General features: G+C 40.8%; 1 protein-coding gene across 1 annotated transcript in view; it reads right to left on the reverse strand.

The window, feature by feature from the left end:
• Positions 1-13,495, reverse strand: part of RIPK2 (receptor interacting serine/threonine kinase 2) — a 34,738-nt gene extending 21,243 nt beyond the window's left edge. Inside the window, exons 1-2 of the mRNA XM_012184164.5 lie at positions 13,044-13,495; positions 3,183-3,336 (exon numbers count right to left, since the gene is read on the reverse strand). Of these exons, the coding sequence (XP_012039554.1) occupies positions 3,183-3,336; positions 13,044-13,216 (327 nt within the window). The 5' untranslated portion in view covers positions 13,217-13,495. The remainder of the gene's footprint in view (positions 1-3,182; positions 3,337-13,043) is intronic.
• Between the last annotated feature and the right edge of the window lie 4,632 nt (positions 13,496-18,127).

Here is an 18,127-nt window from a genome sequence, read left to right on the forward strand (position 1 = left end):
TGTAGCAAAGTGATGTCTCTGCCTTTTAATACGGTAAGTTTGTCATAGCCTTCCTTTCAAGGAGTAAGTGTCTTTCAATTTCATGGTTGCAGTTACAGTCCACAGTGAGTTTTGGAGTCCAAGAAAATAAAATCCATCACTGCTTTTACTTTTTTCCCTTGTATTTGCTATGAAGTGATTGGACCAGATGCCATGATCTTAGTTTTTACAATACTGAGTTCCAAGCTAGCTTTTTCACTCACCTTTTCAACTCTCATCAAGAGGCTCTTTAGTTCCTCTTCACTTTCTGCCATTAGGGTGATATCATCCACACGTCTGAGGTTGTTGATTTTTCTCCCAGCAATCTTGATTCCAGCTTGTGCTTCATCCAGCTCAGCACTTCACATGATGTACTCTGCATAGAAGTTAAATAAGCAGGGTGACACTATACAGCTTTGTTGTTGTACTCCTTTCCCAATTTGGAACCAGTCAGTTTTTCCATGATTGGTTCCAAATATTGCCTCTTGGCCCACATACAGGTTTCTCAGGAAACAGGTAAGGTGGTCTGATGACTCCCATCCTCTTTAAGAATTTTCCAGTTTGTTGTGATCCACACATTGAAAGGCTTTAGCATAGTCAATGAAACAGAGATGTTTTTCTGGAATTCCCTTGCTTTCTGCATGATCCAATGAATGTTGGTAATTTGATCTCTGGTTCTTCTTCCTTTACTAAATACAGCTTGTACACTTATAAGCTCTTGGTTCACATACTGCTAAAACGTAGCAGTTTGCAAAAACCTTGAAGGATTTTGAGCATATCCTTGCTAGCATGTGAAATGAGCACAACTGTATGGTAGTTTGAACATTCTTTGGCATTGCCCGTCTTTGACACTGGAATGAAAACTGATGTTTTCCAGTCCTGCAGACACTATGCATTTTCCAAATTTGCTGATATATTGAGTGCAGCACTTTAACAGCATCATCTTTTAGGATTCTAAATAGCTCAGCTGGTATTCCATCACCTCCACTAGGTTTGTTCACAGTAACGCTTCTTAAGGCCCACTTGATTTCATACTCCAAGTCTGGCTCTAGGTGAGTGACCACACCATCATGGTTATCCAGGTCTTTAATATCTTTTTTGTGTAGTTCTGTATACTCTGGCCACCTCTTCTTAATCTCTTCTGCTTCTGGTAGCTCCTTGCCATTTCTGTCCTTTATTGTGCCGTCCTTGCATGAAATGTTTCCCTTGACATCTCCAATTTTCTTGAAGAGATTTCTAGTCTTTCCCATTCTATTGTTCATTTAAGAAGGCCTTCTTATCTCTCCTTGCTATTCTCTGGAACTCTACATTCAGTTGGGTGTATCTTTCCCTTTCTTCCTTGCCTTTCATTTCTCTTCTTCCTCAGCTATTTGTAAAGCCTCCTTGGACAACCACTTTGCCTTCCGGCATCTCCTTTTGGAGATGGCTTTGTTATTGCCTCCTGTACAATGTTACGAACCTCTGTTTATAGTTCTTCAGGCACTCTGTCTACCAGACCTAATCCCTTGAATCTGTTTATCACCTCCACGGTATAAACATAATGGATTTGATTTAGGTTATATCTGAATGGCCTAGTGGTTTTCCCTACTTTCTTCAATTTAAGTCTGAATCTTGCAATAAGGAGCTCGTGATCTGTGCCACAGTCAGCTCCAGGTCTTGTTTGGCTGACTGTATAGAGCTTCTCCACCCTTGGCCACAAAGAACATAATCTTTTTTTTGATATTGACCATCCGGTGATGCCCATGTGTAGAGTTGTCTCTTGGGTTGTTGGAAAAGGCTGTTTGCTACGACCAGCATGTTCTTTTGACAAAACTCTCTTAGCCTTTGCCCTGCTCCATTTTGTATTCCAAGGCCAACCTTGCCTGTTATTCTGGGTTATTTCTTAACTTCCTACTTTGGCATTCCATGTATAATATAGAAACATTACAAATGTAATGCCTTTATTTCCTGGTACTTACAAGTAATAATCATCTGAATTTTCTTAAATGCTTTCCTAACTTAAATATTAATACAGCTTCCCAGGAAGACGAACATACTCAGAAGAAGTAGACAACCATTGGGGAAGAAGGTAGATGAGTGCTCAACCTGTATTTTATGATTCCTTCCAGAAATTAGCAATGCCCCTTAGGAGGCTCTAGAATTTCTACTGGGCTGCAAATTTGGGTACCAGAGTATCTACGGGGGTGCTGGGGTATGGGAGGAAAACATTAGGATCTATGCTTACATTCATTCAAAAAAAGGAAATTGTGTTTTGTATCTTAATTGCTGTGTTGGTTACACAAATCTTACGCACTGACACTAGTCACTTTACTCTGCCCTTGTTTTAGATCGTGCCGTCACAAACAGAATGTGCTGCATCCTAAAATAAAGAGGAAGTCACTCCATGAGTGGTGATAGGGGCAGCCATGCTCCCTCATGTGCTTATAGAACATTGTGATGCACTGGAATTTAGGAGTGTTCAGTGACTGGATTTTACAGATTATGTTACTACTCAGTTTTAACTAAAGCAACCTTCACAAAACAGACCCAGGTATTTAAAAACATTTCTTGAGGGAAACTGTGGGCTAGAGATAATCTTAATAAGGTCAAGCAAACAACAGTAGATGAATACACACATTTTGAGAATAAGGACCTCACCTCCTCAAAGCTGTTTACTAATGGCTTTCATAGTTGAAGGCAGAGTAATTGGTACCTCGAGAAAAAGGTAATACAGCTCATGCCATTGCGTATTATTGGAAAAACTCAGGTAGTTGATAGTCAGAGATAGATAATTTGGCCTATTAATTCAGAACTTTGTGAACTGATACTACTAACATTTAATTAGAATACTAAATTGTCTTTAACATAAAATAAAAGCTGGCTTCAGCCAACGCTACACTGTGCAGTGTGCAGAGTCTGTCTTTTCTCTCTCCTGCTCCTCTCCCACATACCCTAACCTGCGGGTACTGGAATTCAGTGTAAGCCTCAGGAACCTAAGCAGCATAATCGAGGTGACTAGAACGTAGAGTCTGGCTGCACAGTACTTTTAACACAGAAGCAGCCAGAAATAGTGAAATTTTACCACTGCAACTGTTTGTCATTATTATTTTGGCTCACATGTAAAACCAAAGCACTTTATAGGTTAACTAATAGAATTCTAGCCACTGAAAATGTATAGTACTTACTCTATGTAGGAGCTCGTTTAATGATCCATTTGGCATGTATTCGGTAACTATTCCCAAAAATTCAGGCTCATTGCAAATTCCCAAAATTGGAAGAATGTAACTAAATCGAGCTTTGTGTAAAATTTCAGCTTCTCTTAAGACATCATTTCTTTCACTAAAGGAAAAAAAAAAGCATAATTATTTCAAAATAATGAAAAATACACAATTATCATGTCCATAATATTAATTAATTTTGGATTTTTTTCATTCATTCGTTAGCTTATGACCTCATGTAAATAAGGCAACTTTTCTTAGTTTGTTCATATTTAAAGGAGGGATAATATCTACCCTACATATTCCATAGGTCTGTTTAGAGACCAAAATAATATATATAAACCACTGACAGAAAGAAGTGCTACACATAGATTAAAACTGTACTTTTCCTAGGAAAGGGAAAGAACACAGTGTTTGTTTATAAAGTCTATTTGTATTAAAACAATAGGTCCTTGAACTAATTACTTAAGTTTCTGTTTTATTAAAATGATAAAATTTTATTAGACTGTTACATTAAATTTTACTGTTGCATACCATGTAAAAATTTTCTAAATATCCTGAATATTAAAACACTTAAATGTTGTAGATTTTAATGACTCGATGATAATAGTTGCATAAGGGTTGATACTACTCAGAAATTATAGGCTGGAACTCAGAAAAAGAACACTGAGAAGAGATAAATGCTTATAACATTCCTGGGCTAACTCTGGGTTCCAGATTTATTTCCTTATTCATTCATAAAAGAAATGTGTTGAACTTTCATTATGAGTAAGCCACAGTGCTCAGCCCTATGGAGACAATTAAGTTAAAACAAAACAAAACAAAACAAAACATAGTTTGGTGAGTTCCCTGGCAGTGCAGTGGATAAGAATCTGCCTGCTAAGGCCGGGGACATGCATTCAGTCCCTGGTCTGGGACGATTTCACATGCCATGGAGCAACGAAGCCCACGGGCCATAATAACTGACTGAAGCCTGCATGTTCCAGGGCCCTGGAGACACAACTAACGAGCCCCTGTGCCACAACTCCTTAAGCCAGCGCACCTAGAGTCTGTGCTCCACAAGGAGAGAGGCCACCGCAATGAGAAGCCCATGTGCCACAACTAGAGTAGCCCCCACTCCCTGCAAATAGACAAGGTCCATGTGCAGCAACAAAGACCTAGCCCAACCAAAGGTAAATCAATAAAGCAGTGTGTACATGTCAAGTAAATACAAAATTAGATTAAAAAAAATACAGTCTGTGATCTCAAGCTGTCCAGAAACCTTTTTAAGAAACATACATACTCATCATGATCTTGACTTGCACATTTCCAATGACTAGTGGGCTTCCTAGGTGGCGCTCGCGGTAAACAACCTGCCTGCCAACTCAGGAGACATAAGAGACTCAGTTCAAACCTTGGGTCAGGAAGATCCCCTGGAGGAAGAAATGGCAAGCCACTCCAGTAATCTTGCCTGTACTACTGATGAACACAGACGCAAAAATCCTCAACCAATTATAAACAAACCAAATACAACAACACACTGAAAGCTTCATACACCATGATCAAGTGGGATATATCCCTGGGATGCAAGGATTCTTCAATACATGCAAATCAGTGACTATGACAAACCATATTAACAAACTGAATAAAAATCACATGATCATCTCAATAGATGCAGAGAAAACTTTGGACAAAATTCAACACCTATTTATGATAAAAACTCTCCAGAAAGTGAGCATAGAGGGAACCTACCTCAACATTATAAAGGCCATATATGACAAACCTACAGCAAATATTCTCAATGGTGAAAAACTGAAAGAATTTCCTCTCAGATCAGGAACAAGACAAGGGTGTCCACTCTCAACACTATTATTCAGCATAGTTTCAGAAGTCCTAGCCACAGCAATCAGAAAAGGAAAGGAAACAAAAGGAATCCAAATTGGAAAAGAAGACGTAAAACTGTCACTGTTTGCAGATGACAATGATACTTTACATAGAAAATCCTAAAGATGCCACCCGAAAACTACTAGAGCTCATCAGTGAATTTACTAAAGTTGCAGGATACGAAATTAAAACAGAAATTTCTTGCATTCTGATACACTAACAAAGAAAGATCAGAAAGAGAAATTAAGGAAACAATATCATTTACTATTGCAACAAAAAGGATAAAATACCTAGGTATAAATCTACCTAAGGAAGCAAAAGATCTGTACACAGAAAACTGAAAGACATTCAGGAAAGACATCCAGGAAAGACATCAAAGATATAAACATACGGAGAGATTCACCATGTTCTTGGATTGGAAGCATCAATATTGTGAAAATGACTATACTACCCAGAGCAATCTACAGATTCAATGTAACCCTTATCAAATTATCAATGGCATTTTTCACTGAACTAGAACAGAAAATTTTACAATTTGTAGAAAATACAAAAGATCCCAAATAGCCCAAAACAACCTTGAGAAAGAAAAATGGAGCTGGAGGAATCAGGCTTTCTGACCTCAGATTATAGTACAAAGCTACTGTCATCGAGACAGTATGATACTGGTACAGAAGTGGAAATACAGACCAATGGGATAGAATAGGAAGCCCAGAAACAAATCAATGCACATACAGTCACCTAATTTATGACTAAAGAGGCAAGAATATACAATGAAGACATCCTCAATACGTAGTGCTGGGAAAACTGGACGGCTGCTTGTAAAAGAATGAAATTAGAACTCTAATGCGATATACAAAAATAAACTCAAAATGAATTAAAGACCTGAATGAAGGCCAGACACTGAAAAATTCTTGGAGGAAAATATAGGCAGATCATTCTTTGACATAAATCATAGTAGGATCTTTGCTGACCCATCTCCTAGAGTAATGTCAATAAAAACCAAAATTAACAAATGGGATATGTGCTTATTATGTGCACACAAGCTCATTTGCTCAGTTGTGCCTGTTTCTTTGCCACCCTATGGACTGCAGCCCGCCAGGCTCCTCTGTCCATGGGATTTTCCTGGCTAGAATAGTGGAGTGAGTTTCTATTTCCTCCTCCAAGGGATCTTCCCGACCCAGGGATCGAACCTACACCTCCTGTATTGGAGGCGAATTCTTTACTGCTGAGCCACAATTGAACTTAAAAGTTTTTGCACAGCAAAGGACATCATAAACAAGACAAACAAGGAAATATTCGCCAATATTTTCTCCCTCAGAATGGGAAAAAATACTGGCAAATGAAGTAACTGACAAGGAATTAACCTCCAAAACATACAAACAGTTCAAATAAATAAAAAAAACAACAAAAAACCCCACAAACAACCCAATCAAAAACTGGGTGGAATACCTAAATAAACACTTCTCCATAGAAGGCATACACAGGGCCAACAATCACCTGAAAAGATGCTCAGCATCATTAGTTATTAGAGATGTGAAAATCAAAACTATAATGAGACATCACTCATACCCATCAGAATGACCACCATTAAAAGACAAATCTACAAACAATAAATGCTGGAGAGGGTGTGGAGAAAGGGAACTCTCTTGCACTGTTGGTGGGAATGTAAATTGATAAAGCCCCATGGAGAACAATATGGAGATTCCTTCAAAAATTAAAAACAGAACTGCTGTATGACCCAGAATTCCCACTACTGGGCATATACCCAGAGAAAGGTTATAATTCCAAAAGATAAATGCACCCCAACGTTCACAGCAGCACTATTTACAAGAGCCAAAATATGGAAGCAACCCAGATATCCATCTACAGATGAATGGATAAGGAAGATGTGGTACATACATACAATGGAAAATTGTTACTCAGCCATAAAAAAGAACTAAACTGGATCATTTGCAGAAACGTGGATGGACCTAGAGACTGTCATACAGAGTGAAGTTAAGTCAGAAAGAGAAAAACAAATATCGCATGTTAACGCATATATGTGGATTCTAGAATAATAGTATAGAGGATCTTATTTGCAAAATAGAAATTGAGACACAGACAGCAAACATTGGACACCAAGGCGGGAAAGGGGGTGGTGGAATGAACTGGAAGATAAGGACTGACATATATACATTATTGATTCTATGGGTAAAGTAGATAACTAATGAGAACCTGCTGTATACTTTAGGGAACTCTACTCAGTGTTCTATGGTAACCTAAATGGGAAGGAAATCCAAAAAAGAGGGGAGACACATATATATACATAGACACACACACATATACATACATAGATGATTCAGTCTGCAGTACAGAAAAAATACAACATTGTAAAGTAACTATTACTCCAATAAAATTAATTTAAAAAAGCAAAACAACAACAAAAAAATGTGAAGCAATGAGGGTCTGAAGCTATAAAGGTTGCAGTGGAAATGGGAAGAAAAACATTAGCTGAATAGAATGCCCAGGCTGTGATGACTGACTGGCTTTATTGATTAAGGGAGTATAACATACCTTATTAAGGAAGTATAACATACTGCACTAAAGGCTACCCACTCTAGTATTCTGGCCTGGAGAAATCCATGGACTGTAGAGACCATGGGGTTGCAAAGAATGGAACACGACTGAGCGACTTTCACTTTCACTCTCTAGTAGAAGCTATTTGGCAAGAGATGATGACTGTTGTTTAGTCACTGAGCCGTGTCCGACTCTTTTGTGACCCCATGGACTGTGGCTCATCCAACCAGCTTCTCTATCCATGGGATTTTCCTGGCAAGAATACTGGAGAGGGTGGCCATTTCCTTCTCCAGGGACTTACTCCACTGTGCAACAGCAATCCAAGATCCCCCTCTTAAAAGGAATCTTCCTCCTCCATCAGTAATGTTCCCCCCACCTGCATTGGTTAATAACAGGAAAAAATCCTGCCAGCAAGCCATGTCCACTTTTAATTCACTGAAACCAAGTTTCCTAGGAAACACTCCTCCCTTAAGTACTAAAACCTCCAAAACCACTAAGACTGAAGCTTCAGGGACCAAAAAATTCCTCAAGTTGTTTACTAGGCATAATAAGAGAATACAATGCAAACGCATACATGTGTACACCAAAAGACATACACAGCAATGTTCATAGAAGCTCTCATCCTAACAGCCAAAGAATGGAAACATCTCTATCAACAATAGAATGGATAAATCAATGTGTTATCTTCCCTTGTAGCTCAGCTGGTAAAGAATTTGCCTGTAGTGCAGGAGACCCGGGTTCGATCCCTGGGTTGGGAAGATCCCCTGGAGAAGGAAATGGCAGCCACTCCAGTATCCTTGCCTGGAATATCTCATGGACAGAGGAAACTGGTGGATTGCAGTCCATGGGGTCACGAAAGAGTCAGGCACAACTGAGCGACTAACACAAAGTAGAATACTGAACATTTTATAGCAATGAAAATGAATGAATGAATGTTACCTGCTCCAGGTAACAACATGGATAAATCTTACAATGTTAGATAAGAGAAGCCAGAAACTAAAGATACATTATGTATTCAATTTATTTAAAGGCTAACCACTATCAAGTCTAATCTTTGGTGTTAGAATTCAGGATGGTATTTACCCTTGGGAAGGATGACGAGTAATGACTAAGAAGGGATATAGTTAGTTATGTGGGTGGTGACTGTAGTTATCTTCACGTTGTGATGTCATGCTAAACAATCATATTTGTGTTTTTCTATACAGATGTTATGCTTCCATTATAAAGCTTATTTAAAAGAAGTTCATTTAACTGTTATCTTGCATATAATGTATAATTTTTCTGGATGCTTCTGTTTAAACCACCCAAGATCTTGATGAATGGCTGCTGAAAAACACATTCCAGACCAGACTATAAGGCTTCCTTTTAAAAACAAACAATAAACAAAAGAAAGCAAAAATATCTTAGCCATCCATGTTTTGAATAGGTAATATATTTACATGTTTCTAAATTCAAGTGTTACAAAAATACATAAAGAGCCTCTATCCTTCTTCCTGTTCTTCAGACACTTAGTACCCAAACTGTGAGGCAACCAATTATACCTGTCTGTGAGACCAGGTTTAATTAAATTTGTTTCCTAAATTGAAACAGGTCTGTATTTGCCTTAAGAAAGGTAGATCAACAAGACAGTTACAGAGTAGCACCTTTGCAGGGAAAACACAGGATTGACCTGAAGGTTCCTAGATACCCTGAGAATTATAGACAGGGCATGCTAGGGGAAGTCTTGGTGATACTTAACATTCTAATTCCTCCTCCCATTAGGAGTATGAGGCATTCTTCCTTCTCTTGTGATCCTACTATGTATCAGTCACTTTACTAAAGTTGGTTTTATTATCCCTATGAGAGCACTGCTGCTGCTAAGTTGCTTCAGTCGTGTCCTGCTCTGTGTGACCCCATAGACGGCAGTCCACCAGGCTCCCCCATCCCTGGGATTCTCCAGGCAAGAACACTGGAGTGGTTGCCATTTCCTTTTCCAATGAATGAAAGTGAAAGTGAAAATGAAGCTGCTCAGTTGTGTCCGACTCTTAGTGACCCCGTGGACTGCAGCCCACCAGGCTCCTCCGTCCATGGGATTTTCCAGACAAGAGTACTGGAGTGGGGTGCCACACTGGGCTTAGATAAATGAATAATTTTCTAATGGTCATGTTAATAATAAGTGGCAGGTTTGGAGTCAGATTTGAATTGCAATTGTGGGTTCTAACACCTTTGTTTTTTCCTATCACTGCTTAATCAGAGAAGGAAAATTCCTGAAGTTATATTTTGAAAAGAATGAGAGAGTGGGAAAACAGAATAAGCTACAACAGTTTAAAAATAGGTTTTTATTGAGTTGGCCAAAAAGTTCATTTGGGTTTTTCCACACCATCTTGCAGAAAAATCTGAACGAACTTGTTGGCCAACCCAATATATTAAAAAAGAAAACAGAAACATAAAATACAGCTTCTACAGACATATTGGCAAAATAGAAAATTTCAGTCACAAAACAGTTAAACTGTTTACACAAGGTGTTTGAACAACCAGTCAAACTCACATACTCATAAGGAGCTGGGAGATTGTTGGGGAAGGTCCATTCATTGGGCAGAAGTCAGGTTATAGAGAATGACTCACCAATCACCAAAATAAGAACATGTAATAGCACATAAACTTATTTTTCTTTCCTTTCAAAGAACAATGCAAACATTATCCACACGAGAGCCCAAGAAGTACATGTATTTGTTATTCCCACTTCATAAGTGAGGACACAAACATCCTGCGAGTCAACTGCATATCCAGTCCTATGCTCAGACGTCATAAACACAGCTAATGTTAACATTCTAGGTAACAAGTAGGAGGAAATCCATGATGCAGTAATGCCAGAGTGTTGCCTTGGTCCTTAAGGCTTCTTTGAAGGCAGAATTAATTTCCTACCCAATTTGGCAGGAATTTTGGATTATGAAAATTGTTAATGAACATGGAAAGTGAACTCCCCCATCATTTCTTGGCTCCAAATGGCACAAAACTTAGGTAAATTAAAATCTTGAGAAGCAGCATCCAAAATGGGAGGATCAATCTGCTTTAAAATACCTAATGAGCCCATAACTGCTCGATTTTCATATATTTAAAGTTGATTCTAAAATACATCCACCCTCTCTAGCCAATTACCACCCTTCAAAGTTGACTACATATACATACACATACTCATATTGCCCCATACTTGCTACACAGAATTCAAGACCTAGGGTAAACATATCCTGTATATCACTAAATCTGAATTATGGTACACAAAAAATGGAAGCAATCCCTAGAGGTATCTCAAACTTACTGTGGGACCTTGCCCAACCAAGCCTGACAGCAAGAGAACGAAAAAAAAACCACAGGCAGATGAAAGTCAATAGCATTAGCAGGGCTGAAACTGAGGAATTTAACTGCTGTTGGATACTGACAGCTAATCAGGCATCTCAGTTCAGTTCAGTTCCATCGCTCCGTCGTGTCCAACTATTTGTGACCCAGTGAATTGGAGCACGCCAGGCCTCCCTGGCCAACACCAACTCCCGGAGTTCACTCAGACTCTCATCCATCGAGTCCGTGATGCCATCCAGCCATCTCATCCTCTGTTGTCCCCTTCTCCTCCTGCCCCCAATCCCTCCCAGCATCAGAGTCTTTTCCAATGAGTCAACTCTTTGCATGAGGTCGCCAAAGTACTGGAGTTTCAGCTTTTGCATCATTCCTTCCAAAGAAATCCCAGGGCTGATCTCCTTCAGAATGCACTGGTTGGATATCCTTGCAGTCAAGGGACTCTCAAGAGTCTTCTCCAACACCACAGCTCAAAAGCATCAACTCTTCGGGGCTCAGCTTTCTTCACAGTCCAACTCTCACATCCATACATGACCACTGGAAAAACGACAGCCTTGACTAGAGGGACCTTGGTTGGCAAAGTAATGTCTCTGCTTTTTAATATGTTGTCTAGGTTGGTCATAACTTTTCTTCCAAGGAGTAAGCGTCTTTTAATTTCATGGCTGCAGTCACCATCTGCAGTGATTTTGGAGGCTCCCAAAATAAAGTCTGACACTGTTTCCACTGTTTCCCATGAAGTGATGGGACCAGATGCCATGATCTTCATTTTCTGAATGTTGAGCTTTAAGCCAGCTTTTTCACTCTCCACTTTCACTTTCATCAAGAGGCTTTTTAGTTCCTCTTCACTTTCTGCCATAAATCAGGCATCTAGCATGATGTATTTTCGCTTATATGATATAGGGGGAAGACCTGGGTTGGATTCCTGGGTTGGGAAGATCACCTGGAGAAGGGAACGGCTACCCACTCCAGTATTCTGCCCCGGAGAATCCCATGGATGCATAGTCCATGGGGGTCACAAAGAGTCAGACAGGACTGAGCAACTTTCACTCTTATGGGGGCGGGGAAGAGGAGAATGTTTGCAGTCATGGGTGTTAACTTGCTAAGAACTGAACGCAGAGCCTAGTTAAGATTTCCACCGGAAGGAAAACAGACTAGTGACTAAATCACTTACCAATACATAAAGTTGAAAGGTTTTTCTGGAAACAGAAACTAATGCTAGCCCTCCCATGAAATCTGGATAGTGCACTAAAATTGTTCAATGGGAGAGGCATTCAAAAGTTTTGTCATTTAACAGTCTTCTGACTCCAGTTTATTGGTAGTAAAAATTACACAAGTTTCCTCCAGAGACAGACTTCCTTTCCCGTGAGAGTGAGGAGAAACTAAATTGAGTTTGATGTCTAAACTTCTCTGACTACATGTAGTAAACCAAAAACCACCACAAAAAGCCCAAAGCAAAACGTCCCAGATTCTACAGCAGCGCTGGTCAATAAAAACATGTGACCCACATATACAATTTGAAATTTTCATGTAGCCACTTAAAAAAAGAGGTAGGAACAAATATGCAAGTGAACTTTACCAATATATTTATCACAACATATCAAAAGATACCATCTAATCATATCATATAAAATTATACACGAGATATTACAAGTTTTCAAAGTAAGTGCTAGAAATCTAGCGTGTATTTCCCACTAACAACACTTATCAGTTCAGACAGCCATATTTTCAGCGCTCAACAGCTATGTGTGGCTAAGAGCTACCCATTGGGCGATGCGACCCTAGAGTTAGATGTCAAAAGAAAGAAACGAAGCCCACACAACTGAATTTCAATAGAGAGGACGTTTAGAGTTGGGCTGTGATTGCTGGCTCTGGTGTCTGGAGAAAGGAAGCCTAGGAAAAAAATAACAAAGCAGTGACAAGAAGCGAGATTGCGGCATCTCCAGAGACGCCGGCCGTTTCCCCCAGGTGAGCCTAAGCTTTGAAGGGCCGCTTCGAGGGGAGGCGGTCACCGTCGTCGGGGCTCCAGAGCCCGTGTGCCCGGGGTGAGAGCCAGTGAGAGGGGCAGCGCCGCGACCCTACCTGTCGAGCAGCGGGCTGTGGATGTGCAGGTGCTTCACGGCCACCTGAACGCGCCAGTCGGCGTGGCGGGCGGACGACACGGTGCCGGACGCGCCGCGGCTCAGGAAGCGCAGGTCGGCGAGCTTGTGGTACGGGATGGCGGGCAAGGCGCTGCAGACGGCCTCCGCGCTCATGGCGGCGGGCCGTGCCGGCCCTCCGGCCGCCGGCCGCTCCCGGAAGTGCCCGCCGCGCCCGCAGCTCCGCCCCGGTGCGGGCAGCACACTAGGTCGCGAGGCCGTTCATCCCCGAGGCGGCCCGCGCCACGCTCCTTATCCAGGGCCCTAGCGAACTCCCTCTGGAGACAGGTTAACGCCGAGGCGACGAGGCGCTCCGGTGACGGGCCCCCTCTCGCCGATCCGGCCCTCCGGGGCGCGGCAGCCTCTGCTGCCCGCCGCTCGGAGCTCCGCCTCCTCAGACGCTCCAGTGACGTCAGCGGGCGGACACCGAGCCGGGGGCTTTCCCTCGCGTCCGCCAGAGGTCGCCGCCGCGGGGCGCTCCGACCGCGTGTCCCGGGCCGGCGCGGCACCGGCGACGGCCTGCGAGTGGGAAAGGAGCCCGGGGCGCTCAGTGCGTCTTCTGTCCGCGTCCCCGACCAGCCAGGGTTTGGAAGGATTTCCTGTGAGGAAATTTCCCCTCAGCCGCCTCACGCTTGGTCCGCAGGCTCTCCCGCCTGGAAGCCTCTCCTCTGGTCCCGTCTGTTAGCAACGTAGTTTTCTTCCCCTCACCCATGTTGTCTCCTGACGCCCATAATTATAGTCAGAGATTGAAAAATAACCTTGAGAGAGTCCTGGCCTCTGATTTCAGATGAGACTGCAAACATTTCTTTCTCATAGATCTGGGAAGAACGCAGTATTTAATGCCAACCAAAAAACGATGGAAGCATCTTTTCGTCTTTTTTTACCTTAAACACCGGTCTACACCTGAAATGGCTGTTTCGCAACGTGTGTTGCAGATATTGTTCACAATAGCAAGTTCGTGCCAGGCATTTAATGAGTTCGAAAACGTAATTAATAGGAAATGCTTGAGTTGAATCAGGGATTTCTGCCTAGGGAAATTCAACGCTTCCTGTATTTCTTTATTGCCCGAAACGTGAGTAGCAATGCTACATTTTGCAATTAATGGAAGCTGTAATAAAGATTGTTTTGAAATCTGGTAACTTAAATTGCTTAGCTTTAAAGCTATGGTCTGATAATCTGTGGTTTATTTCTAAATAAGCTTTTTGCTACAAAAAGTGCTTAGAAAACTTTTCGTATTCATTCATTCACTCATTCATCCAGTTTACAAACTAAGAGCTCTGGAGAAAGAGAACAAAAAGTAGGGAGGAAATTATCAATAACTCAAGCACTTTTGCCAGGATCAAAGGTCAAAGGTCTTAATATTGAAAGGGTCTACCAGCTACGGTGGCTGCAGTGGTAAAGAATCCACCTGCCAGTGCAGGAGATTCAAGAGACGCCGGTTTGATGCCTGGGGTGGGAAGAGGAGGAGGAAATGGCAGTCCACTGGAGTATTCTTGTCTGGGAAATCCCATGGACTGAGGAGCCTGGCAGGAGCTCCAACACAGCTGAGTCCAACACACACACACACACACACACACACACACACACACACACACACACACACACACACACACACAGCACCCACAGGGAATAAGAAAAGATCTATGTTGAAGTACATCATTAAAAAGATCAAGACACTAAGAGCAAATAGAAGATTTTAAGAATTCAGAGGGAAGAAACAAGAACAAACGGGTGGATATTAGAATGGCATCTGATTTCTCAGTGATAATGCTTTTATGCTAAAACACTGCAGTGAAATTTCAAATTTTGTATTACAATAGCTTCCAATCTAGAATTCTGTAGTCGAACTATTCATAAAGTATAAGAGCAGAATAAAAGCATTTCACATATATAAGGATGCGAAAACATTTATTTTCCATCTATCTACTTAAAAAAAAAGAAAACTACTAGAGGATGTACTCCAATAGAATAGGACAGCAAAACAAGAAAGACATGGGGCCCAGAAAACAGGACCAGAAGGATGTGAAGGGAAATGCCAGGTGAAAGATATGTGGCAGGATTAGAGAGCAATTGCTTTCACTGGAGCAAGATGGCAGATTCCAAGAAGAAAGGCTGATAAAAATTGTGTATTTAGATGATTAATTTTGAGTATTTGTGTGTAGTTATATTGCTAGATGTTTGATAGATCTAAAGAAATATGTGATAAAATTTGAGCAGGAGATTTAAAATTATAGGAAAGTGAAAAAAAAGAAATTAATTCCATGAAACTAAAGTTATACAAGAATGGAAGCAGCATTTCTGCAAACTTCTGTGGTTGTGAAAAGTTTAAGACTTTTTAGAGCTTCTGAAATACTAGTATATTATAAATCTCTAAGAAGGAGAGAACATGCATCATAGAAGTCTATAAAATTTATATTTTAATTGCATTTCTTTTAAATTAAAAAATAGTATTATAGTCACATGGTTCAAAATTTAAAAATTTAAAAGGCCCAATAATCCAATAGAAAATTAAGAAGAAGACATAGATACTTCACAAAAGGAGATATCTAAAGAGTAAATAGCAAATGAATGTGAAAAGGTATTCTATATCATTAGTTATTAGAGAACTACAAGTTAAAACCACAATGAAATAACACTATACAAATATAAGAATAACTGAAATTAAAAAGACAGAATATACCAAGTGCGGATGAGGTTTTGTAGCAATTGGAACTCTTGTACATTGCTGATGGGAGTGCCATTTGGTATAATCAACTATTCAAACCCTGTGGCAGAATCTATTAAAGTTACAGATATTCACATCCTCAGCAATTCCTTGTCTAGGTATGTTGTTCCGTCACTCAGTTGTGTCCGACTCTTTGCGACCCCATGGACTGCCACAAGCCAGGCTTCCTGTCCTTCACCATCTCCTTGGAGTTTGCTCAAACTCATGTCTGTTGAGTCAGTGATGCCATCCAACCATCTGGTCCTCTGTCATCCCCTTCTTCCCCTGCCTTCAATCTCTCCCAGCATCAGGGACTTTTCCAATGAGTTGGCTCTTCGCATCAGGTGGCCAAAGTATTGGAGTTTCAGCTTCAGCATCAGTCCTTCCACTGAATATTCAGGGTTGATTTCCTTTAGGATTGACTTGTTTTATCTCCTTGCTGTCCAAGGGATTCTCAAGAGTCTTCTCTAGCACCAAGTTTGAAGGCATCAATTCTTCAACTCTCTGTCTTTTTTACTGTCCAACTCTTACAGCCATGACTACTAGAAAAACCATAGCTTTGACCATAGACTATATGGACCTTTGTTGGCAAAGTAATGTCTCTGTTTTTTAATATGCTGTCTAGGTTTGTCATTTCTTTGCTTCCAAGGAACAAGTGTCTTTCAATTTTATGGCTGCAATCACCATCTGTAGTGATTTCAGAGCCTAAGAAAATAGTCTGTCACTGTTTCCACTTTTCCCCCGTCTATTTGCTGTGAAGTGATGGGACTGGATGCCATGATCTTCGTTTTTTGAATGTTGAGTTTTAAGCCAACTTTTTCACTTTCCTCTTTTATCTCATCAAGAGTCTCTTTAATTCCTCTTTGCTTTCTGCCATAAGGGTGGTGTCATCTGCATATCTGAGGTTATTGATATTTCTCTCTGCAATCTTGATTCCAGCTTGTGCTTCATCCAGCCTGGCATTTTGCATGATGTACTCTGTATGTAAGTTAAATAAGCAGGGTGACAATATACAACCTTGATGTACTCCTTTCCCAATTTTGAACTAGTCTTTTGTTCCATGTCTGGTTCTATTCTTCTTGATCTGAATACAAGTTTCTCAGGAGGCAGGTCTGGTCATCTGGTATTCCCACTTCTTTAAGAATTTTCCACAGTTTGTTTTGGTCTGCTCGATCAAAAGCTTTAGCATAGTCAATGAAGCAGAAATAGATGTCTTTCTGGAATTCTCTAGATTTTTCTATGATCCAACAGATAATGGCAGTTTGACTCGGTTCCTCTGCCTTTTCTAAATCCAGCTTGGAAGTTCTTGGAACTTTGGAAGTTCTCGGTTCGCATACTGTTGAAGCCTAGCTTGAAGAATTTTGATTACTGGCATGTAAAATGACTGCAATTGTGCAGTAGCTTGAGAAGGAAATGGCAACCCTTGCCAGGAGAATCCCATGGACAGAGGAGCCTGGTGGGCTACAGTTCATGGCGTGGCAAAGAGTCAGATACGACTGAAATGACTTAGCACGCATGCACGTGCAGTAGTTTAAACATTCTTTGGCATTGCCCTTCTTTGGCATTCAATGAAGACTGATCTTTACCAGGCCTGTGGCCACTGCTGAGTTTTCTATATAGTGCAGCACTTTAACATCATTTTTCAGGATTTGAAATAGCTCAGTTGGAATTCCATCACCTGCACTAGCTTCGTTCATAATGATGCTTCCTGAGGCCCACTTGACTTCTCACTCCAGGATGTCTTCTCCAGGTGAGTGATCACACCATCGTAGTTATCCAGATCACTAAAATCTGTTTTGTATAGTTCTTCTGTGTATTCTTGCCACCTCTTCTTAATATCTTCTGCTTCTGTTCAGTCCATACCACTTCTGTTCTTTTTTGAGCCCATCTTTGCACGAAATGTTCCCTTGGTATCTTTAATTTTTTTGAGATCTCTACTCTTTCCTATTCTATTGTCTAGGTATACTGATATTCCCTGGTGGCTCAGACAGTAAAGAATCTGTGTGCCTGTAATGCAGGAGACCTGTGTTCGATCCCTGGGTTGGGTAGATCTCCTGGAGGAGGGCATGGCAATCTACTTCAGTACTCTTGCTTGGAAAACCCACAAGGACAGAGGAGCCTACCGGGCTATAGTTCATGGGGTCACAAAGAGTCAGACACGTCTGAGTGATTAATCACAGCTTATACTAGAATCTTCATAATAATGCTATTTATAATAGCTTCAAACTGGAAATTACCCAAATATCCATAAACAGTAGAATGGGTAGATAATTTGTGGCACGTTTAACACAATGGAATGTGAAACAGCAATGGTATTGAATAGG

The sequence above is a fragment of the Ovis aries genome, chromosome 9 (assembly GCF_016772045.2).
Source record: "Ovis aries strain OAR_USU_Benz2616 breed Rambouillet chromosome 9, ARS-UI_Ramb_v3.0, whole genome shotgun sequence".
In the NCBI taxonomy this organism is placed as follows: domain Eukaryota; kingdom Metazoa; phylum Chordata; class Mammalia; order Artiodactyla; family Bovidae; genus Ovis; species Ovis aries.